Consider the following 8649-nt stretch of genomic DNA (forward strand, 5'->3'; position numbering starts at 1 on the left):
TGGCGCGCCGGTCGCAGCCCCGCCGTGGCTCTGTGCTGCGTCCACTGAGCACCTGCTGAAGGTGCCTGCCCTGGCCCTGAACTGCCCAGCATCAGTTACAGGAAAAGGCCTTGCTTTCCCTAAAGACCACCTCTAGGATAGAAAGAATCAAGAGGAAATGTTGAGGATAAAAAAGGATAGCGAGGGTGGTGTTCCCAGAAAAGTTCTTTCTTGTATTGGGTGGAAAGCTGGGTTAGAGCCGCTTCTCTAAACCCTTTCTCTCCTTCGGTCTTGGTCTCTGTCTCATCTCTTGCGCCAGATTCTGTAAAGAGAAGTTTCTATAAAGAAAGGAGAGAACTAACATTTTTAAAAAACGTGTATTTTTAATTGGAAGATAATTGCTTTGCAGTGGTTTTGGTTTCTGCTGTACAGCAGTGTGAATCAGCTGTAAGTTTACATGTAACCCCTCCCTCTTGAGCTTCCCTTCTACCTTCCAAGAACTAACATTTATTGAGGTCCTACTGTGGCCCAGATCCTGGGCCTGGCACTTGACATGCTTTATTGCATCTGATTTTATAACAGCTATTTGAGGCAGCCAGTATTCCCATTTGAGTGAAGAGAAAACTGAGGCTCAGCGGATGGGAAGACTTGCCCAGTTCTTCTGGCAGCAGAACTGGGGCTGATTTCCTCTGGAGCTCGCTCCACGTTGCCGTGCAGTGAACATATATGTTTTCTGGCTTTCTATTATTATATTTCTCAGTTACAATAAGGGAGCATTAAGAGCAAAAGCAGACATATTGTCAAGAGTAAATTTTATCTCTGTGGCTTTAAAACACAAACAAAAATAATAATTCCATTAGTAGGGGAAAATTGCACCATACTGCTGAGTATAAATTTTATTGCTACAGTAACTGTAAAATACAAAGATGATAAATGAAAAGTTGGAACATTTATTATTGGGAATACATTTTAGTGGCATAACTAAAACGCACCCGAATTGAATAATGCCAGTACTTGTTAAAAATTGTAGTCAGCCTCTTGACCATGTGTATAATGCAGACTGCAAAACACAGACGTTTGATCGTGGCTGGTATTTGCACTTGCTGGCTGTGGGGGGGAGGTGGTGCGGGGTGGAGGGGAGGGTGGTGGAGCCAGTGGTTTTCTACAGAAGTTCCTGTAAAACCGAAGGGGTAAAACATTTGTGGTAGTCAGTGGAAGTTTGGGACTGGAAAAATCCTGTGTTCAAGGCTCAGGAGGGGAAAGCTTTTAAAACAGAAATCTTTCAGCCATGTATAATGCCTCTTGAGGAGTGAATCCCAGACAGTCCTGATCAGGAAGTGGTGGAGGGGATTGGGCGGGACCTGAGGACATCTCATGGCATTAATTGGCAGGTGGCCATGGTGGCCTTAGTCCCAGCCCGCGAGGATCTGTTCTTAGCTCAGACACCCGCCAAGGTGGGCAGCGAGGCCGCTCAGCGCCGCTCAGCAGGGGCCAGCACCGCTGTCTTCAGGGACACGGGCTAGCAGGCAGCACTCAGATCAGAGGAGCGACACGCGTGTTAGCATGTTAGTTCTAAGAGGTAATCATCTCATTTGTTAAATGAGGAAACCGAGGTGTAAGAGGTAGTTTAGCCAGAGTCACACTGAGGACATAATAGAGTCAAAATTTGGAAGCAGGTCTGTTCAGCCCCAGACCCCCTGCTCGCTCTTTGCAGTCGTTCACATTGAATTCCATTAAAATAATATCATGATACGGGGTGGGAGGCTTCCAAAGGCCTGTTGGTACCAGGGAACAAGATAGGAATGGAGTCTGTATTTGCAGAGACTCGTGTCTGAGATGTGGATGGCAAGCATGGCCCTCTTGACTCTCCATTGTTCTCAGTCAGAAACGCACGTGGCCTGTGCATGAGAGTGTCTGCTCACGTGGCTCCTGGTTGGAAAAATGTTATATACCCTTAAGTAGGGCACGGGAAGCTGGCGATGAATAGATTTATCCTTTTGCCGTTTTTCTGAAAAACGAGCTTTAGGTGGAGCCGTTCCTTTATTATTCTGCCTTCCGGAAATCCGCAGCCACTTTGGAAATCCGATGAGAACTGCTCTGAGTCTGTGTCTCAGAAATTCACATCTGACCCTGTTTTTCTCTTTTGAGAACCAAAAGGAAAGGCCATCAGTGGTGGTGGCCCCGTGTCCGGTCCTGGAGCGCCAGCCCCACCACCGCTGGTCAGGTGGAGCGGGCACCCCGCGGTGCCAGCGGCATGAGCTCTGGGTTTTGTGTCGGAGGTGGGGGGGCGCGAGGAGCGGGTGGCCCCCTCCCCTTGGGCCCGCAGTCGCCGCTGGTGCTTACAGAACGGTCATGCTGGGTTTGAGACGCTTTCCCTCCAGTGGCCGACCTTTGCCCTCAGGTTTGTTTTCTTTGCTTCCTGACCCCTTTTCTTTCTTTTCTCTGTGGCTGCACCAGGCGGCACGTTCGGTCCCTGACCAGGGTTTGAGTCTGTGCCCCTGCAGTGGCCGTGCAGTGTCTTAACCGCTGGGCGGCCGCGGGAGTCCCCTGCATCCTGCTCCTTGCACGCTGGGTCGTCACACCTGCTCTCCGCCTTTCCTGCCAGTGGTAGACGTGTGCTTTATCGGGAGTTTTGTGGTGGGGAATTTGGCAGTAGCTGTCAGATGTCTTGAAAATGTGCTTATCCTTTAACTTAGTAATTCCGTGTTTAGGAATTGACCCTAAGGAAATCACTGGATAGTATACAAACCACATATAAACACATACACAGATATCACATCTACGTGTTTTAATTGAAATATACTTGGCATATAACATTGTGTAGGTTGAAGGTGTACTGCATGATTGATTTAATACATTTATATATTACATTATTTCTGCTTGTGAATTACAAATATTAAAAAAAAAAAAGCGCAGCACAGGTCTGTGGGAGAAGGGACCAGCAGATGTGCTTTGTCTCTTTGGAGCCCCTGGAGTCACCATGTGACTGTCACTCTTGTGCATTTCACGCCTCTGCTTCTTTTCACAGCAAAGCAGTTGAGAGCCTCGCTGGAGGGGGCGGCTCTGAAGTTCAGCGGGTGAAGGAAGATGCTCAGAAGAAGGTCCGCCAGGTTGAAGATGTCCTGACCAAGAGGATACACCTCTTAGAAGAGGCGAGTCTGCGAGCCCTGAGGAGACTGTTCGTCACAGTGGGTTCATAACAGAGGGGGCAGAATCTTGTTCCTTTTCCTCTTCTCTGTAACCTGTCAGGGTGTCAGCAGAAGCAAGAGCCCTCCTGAGTGCCTCCTGGCTGCAGCCCTGCTCTGGGCACTGTGCGTGTGGAATCCGTACCTGCGCACCCTGCACGCCGCCCTTGACCGTCTGTGTCTTGCAGATGAGGGCACGGAGGGACAGAGAGAAACGCGAGTCCAGCCTTAATCTCCGGTTGGACGTTCTTGTTGTTGAGTCTCTAAGTGGTGTCTGTCTCTTTGTGACCCCATAGACTGTAGCCCGCCAGGCTCCTCGGTCCATGGGATTTCCCAGGTAAGAAGACTGGAGCAGGTTGCCATTTTTTCCCACTCCATGGGATCTTCCCGACCCAGGAATCAAACCCGGCTCTCTTGTGTCTCCTGCATTGGCAGATGGATTCTTGACCACTGAGCCACCAGGGAAGCCCATTTAAACTTACAGCTGCTGGTTCTAAAGCCTGTATTTCGGCTGCCACACCACCCTTCTTCTCATCTAGTTCAGTCTCTTTGCAGAAGGGGAAGCTGAGGCCCAGCGAGGGGAGGGCCCACCTAACACAGCTCAGCCTGGAGCTGGGCTTCCTGACTCGCGTGGCCGCGCGGCCCCGGCCCCAGAGCCCAGCCTCCGGCCCCACCCTGCCATGCTCCCTGACCGCTCTTCTTGGGGAGCCGCTCGTGTGGCTCCTTCTCCCACCGACTCTCAGCCAGGTGCTGCCTGTGACTGGTGGGAGGCAGGAAGCTTCTTGGCCAAAATATATTGTCTCCTAGGTGTTAGAAAGTTTTCCTCCATGTTAAGCTAGTACTGAGGAATAATAGCAGTTCCTTCATTCTTGGTCTTTGAAGTCTTCGTTTCATCTCACTTTCTCTACCTGTAACCTTGATTCTTCTGAGCAGGTAAGAGGGGCGATGACACCTGGATGGAAACAGCAGATCCGCTTGTTCTGTGCTTTGCGGTTGATAACGGTCTTTTCCGTTCTTCCTGTTCACAGCAGCCCCAGGGGGGTGTGTAGGTCCAAAATACAGATGAGGAGACTGGCTCAGAAGGGCGGGGAACCTAGTCTGGATCATAAGCAGCTGAGCTGAAAGCAAAAGGAGAGTCTTTCGAGCACGAATTCTGAAGTTAAAACGTAATTCTGAGACTTCGGGAAACTTCACCTCTTGGCTCAGTCGTCTTGGGTTTCCCGGTTTCGTGCTCCCCGCGTTTTAGGGAAACAGCGTGCCTGGCGTGCGGGGTTGAATTCCTGCTCAGTCACCGGTTTGTCACCGTGGAGAAGACACGTGCCCCTTGAGGCTCAGCTGCCTTGTCTGTGAAATGAGGCTGAAGGCACCTGCCCTGCAGTGATTGTAATAACCTGCAGTGAACCAGCGATTTATGGGGCTTACCGTGTCTGAGACACCACGTGTCGCGCACCTAAGAAGGGTTTCTTAGCCTTTTCATACACGGGTTTCGTTCATCCCTTCAGTAGATGTACGAGGTAACTGTCCGTCTTTGAGAACGAACCCCGGGGCCGCGGGTGCCGGATGGGTGCCGGGCGCTCTGGCTGCATTGCTTCCGGCTGAGCTGCCCCAGCCTGTCTCTCAGGCTGTAATTCCTGGAGTTGAGTGAGGATCACAGATGACATAAATGAAGCTCCTTGCTCAAAGCCTGGCATCAGCAGGCACTCAGCAAATAATAGGTTCTGCTGTTTTTTGTCTCAGAACATTGGTAAGTTTTCCCCAGCTGCCATCGAGATCTTCAGGCTCTCGCCCTCTTGGGAAGGCGGTGGTGGAGGACATGCTGTGGCTGGGGCAGGGAGGGGAGCCAGCATTTGTGGAGTCTCCTGGGATGCAGCAGGCATGTGACAGAGTCTCCAGCAACTCTGGAGAGATGGTGCTTATTCGTTTTCTGTTTCTTGTTTATTTAATTGTTTATTTGGCTGCACCAGGCAGTAGCTGAGGCGCGTGGGGTCTTCAGTTGTGGGTGTGGGCTCTGGTTCCCTGCCCAGGGATCGAACCCCGGCCCCCTGCACTGGGAGCCCTCAGTCTTAGTCCCTGGACCGCCAGCGAGGTTCCTATCCCTGTCTTACAGGTTGGGAGACGGGCTCAGGCAGGTTAGGGGCTACGCGAGGTCACCCAGCGAGTAAGTGGGAGAGCTGGGTTTTGAGCCCGGTTCGATCTGACTTCCCTCTGTGTGGCGCAGTCAGAGGCTGCTGGCCGAGGGCTCACAGATTGAGACCCACCGTCAGGCGACTTTCCTGAGCACCAGGACCTTTCCCCTCACACAGATGCTGCCCATGCCATCTAGACAGTTTCCCTCTGGCTTCTCTGAGCTCTCAGGAAGAACATAGAGTTTCTCACCACCTAAATCACCTTGGAGGTTTAGAAAATGTACTTTCGAGTCGTGTAGTCATTATCTTAAAAAAAAAATAGTGAGGGGCAGTGGGGTGTGGGATGAATGTGTATGGGAATGGTGGTGACTCTTAGGAATTTATGTATGTTTAGGTGTTGAGAAGCACATTTCTCTTCGTACTCATTGAAGCTGTAAATATTGATCTGATTTTTCAAAACCCCAAATACGGTTCTTGTAGAGTCTTTTCCACTGGAAATGCCTGTTACTCTTTAGGATATAAGAGGGGGAGAATGGCTGGTGAATGTATTTATTACTGATTCTCCCCATGTGTACTACAATTCAGGGAGGGGAAATGTGCCGGAGAAAAAGTCATAAATATTTATGTTTTAATCCAATTTCCTTTCAAAATGTTCCCAATTGTATTGAAAAATTGCATCAAATGCATTTAATTTAACTCTAGGATGTGAAAGCCGCCCAAGCAGAAATGGAAAAGGCCTTTGCTGGGACAGAATCAGAGAAGGCTCTGCGACTAAGCTTGGAAAGCAAGCTTTCAGAGATGAAGAAGATGCGCGAGGGGGACCTGGAGATGGCTGCGGTCCTGGAAGGGAAGGACAGGTGGGCTCGCACCCCCGTGAGGCTCCGATGTCCGTTTCTCTGGCCGTGTGATCCACTACAGGGCCTCCCAGCTGGCCCTAGTGGCAAAGAACCCACCTGCCAGGGCAGGAGACACGACACATGGGTTCCATCCCTGGGCTGGGAAGGTCCCCTGGAGAAGGAAATGGCAGCCCACTCCAGTATTCTTGCCTGGGGAATCCCATGGACGGAGGAGCCTGCTGCGCTGCAGTCCACAGGGTCACAAAGAGTCGGACATGACTGCAGTGTCTTAGCATAGCACGGCATGATCCAAAGCAAGGGAAAGGGTCACCCCCTTCCTATCCTTGTTCCCTTCTTTTTCTACTTGGTCCCCACAGTGAGAAAACTAGGGATAAAATCAGGATGAAAGGAGAAGGAATAGGGTAGTGATATGAGGACAGAGGTAGGGTTAGTAGACAGAAATTCATGCTGAAAAGTTCTGCTTATACTAAATTTAGTATCCAGGTTTTGGCCATAAGCTTCCTGGTAGCCAAAGGAAAAAGGGAAAAACAGTCTTGGAGGGCATAGACATATTGCTCACGAGCTGGAACAAGCTAGTAACTCCGGAGACGCATGTGCAGCTGTCTCTGGGGGGAGGGGCCGCTCTGATTTCTGCTGGCTCTGCTTCGGCCCTCCCTGTGGTGGGACTCTCCTGGGGCTAGAGCCAGTGTGTTCCCTCCCCGGAGGTGGGCCTGCCCAGGAAGCTAAGCTGAGGTCAGAGGTGAGTTCCAAAGCACAGAGCTGGATGAACAGGGCTCTGTGGTCCTGCCCTGGTGAAGTGGGTCCAGATCTGTCACGTGACCGGCCGCCACTGAGCAGAGCCCGCCCTGGGAGGACCTCGCTTGTGTCCTGGGCTCTCACCACCCTTCTCAAAGGTAGGTGATCTAGCCGCTTGATTTCCTTCAATCTGACCTTACGTCTAGTCTGTGTCGCTAGGTCAAATACGGCCCACAGACACTTACATTTGGCCTACACAGTATTTTGGTAACTTTCAATTTGTTGCTAACATTAGGAAGAAAAAATCTAATTTCATGTGAAAAGTCTAGATTTCCAGTTTCTCTTAAAAACCTGCAAGGCGTGGCAGCAAAACTTCGCACCTCTGAGCTCGACTTTACTCAAACCCAGCTAAAATCTAGTCTGGGATCTTAACCCACCCTCTTTCAATTAGAATCACTCACCTGGTGTCTGGACTTACTGAGGCTCAGGTTCTTTGTGTCTCAGCTCAGAAGGGGTTCATCGAGAGGCAAAGTGATAGGCAAGAAGTAGATTTATTAATATAAGATGCTTGTGAGAGATGGAGGTGGTCAGGCAAGAGGGCTCTGTCCCGAGGAATAAGTGGGCTACAGTTTTATAATCAAAAGAGAGTTGGAGGCGGGGGAGGGGAAAGATCGCTTTCTTCCTCATTCTTCCAGTAAAGGTCAGGCTTACATCACTAGCTCCTCCTTTGTTTTGGGGAGGAGAGTGTCTGACTCTGTGAGGTCAAACCAGGACTGTCAGCACTGATTATTCAAATCAGCAGAAGGGTGCTGACGTGTTTTTTCTCTCACTGGATGACCTGGGGCATATTTCGTGCTTTTATTTTGGTAGCAGGCCTGTGCTGCAGTAGCTTCCTTGAACCGTTGTCAGCTGCAGTGGCCTCCGAAGGTTCCCTAGGCTTGCTCTGTCTATATTCCCTGGCGGCTCAGTCAGTAAAGAATTCGCCTGCAACGTGGGATACCTGGGTTTGATCCTTGGGTTGGGAAGGTCCCTTAGAGGAGGACATGGCGACCCACTCTAGTATCCTTGCCTGGAGAATCCCATGGACAGGGGAGCCTGCGGGCTGCAGTCCATGGGCTCGAGTGGAGTTGGACGCGACTGAGCGACTAAGCACAGCACAGCACATAACCCCCTACTGGGACTTCTACAGCTGCCTGTATAATCATCCTGTTCCGCCCCGAGCAGCAGGGCTGGGCCAGAATCTTGCTGGACCAAGGCTGCTCTCTTAGCGGGGTGGGGGCTCCGGGTTCGCCACAATCTGCTCCTTTTCCATCCCAGTCTAGAACTTGCTTTAAGGTAACTAGAAGGTGAAGTCGTATCCGACTCTTGGTGACTCCATGGACTGTAGCCTACCAGCCTCTTCCGTCCAGGGGCTTCTCCAGGCAAGAATACTGGATTGGGTTGCCATTTCCTTCTCCAGGGGATCTTCCCAGGTCAGTTCAGTTCAGATGCTCAGTTGTGTCTGACTCTTTGCGACCCCGTGAATTGCAGCACACCAGGCTTCCCTGTCCATCACCAACTCCCGGAGTTCACCCAAACCCACGTCCATCGAGTTGGTGATGCCATCCAGCCATCTCATCCTCTGTCGTCCCCTTTTCCTCCTTGAGTGCAGCACTTTCACAGCATCATCTCCCAGGATTTGAAATAGTTCAACTGGAATTCCATCACCTCCACTAGCTTTGTTTGTAGTGATGCTTTCTAAGGCCCACTTGACTTCACATTCCAGGA

At 50.8% G+C, this 8649-nt stretch overlaps 1 protein-coding gene across 1 annotated transcript in view; it reads left to right on the forward strand.

Annotated features, from left to right (window-relative positions):
• CDK5RAP2 (CDK5 regulatory subunit associated protein 2) overlaps window positions 1-8649 on the forward strand; it is a 183302-nt gene that overhangs the window by 40076 nt on the left and 134577 nt on the right. The window contains exons 6-7 of the mRNA XM_010848429.1: window positions 3008-3131; window positions 5993-6147. Of these exons, the coding sequence (XP_010846731.1) occupies window positions 3008-3131; window positions 5993-6147 (279 nt within the window). The remainder of the gene's footprint in view (window positions 1-3007; window positions 3132-5992; window positions 6148-8649) is intronic.

Source organism: Bison bison, unplaced genomic scaffold (assembly GCF_000754665.1).
Source record: "Bison bison bison isolate TAMUID 2011002044 unplaced genomic scaffold, Bison_UMD1.0 scf7180017864266, whole genome shotgun sequence".
Taxonomy (NCBI): Eukaryota; Metazoa; Chordata; class Mammalia; order Artiodactyla; family Bovidae; genus Bison; species Bison bison.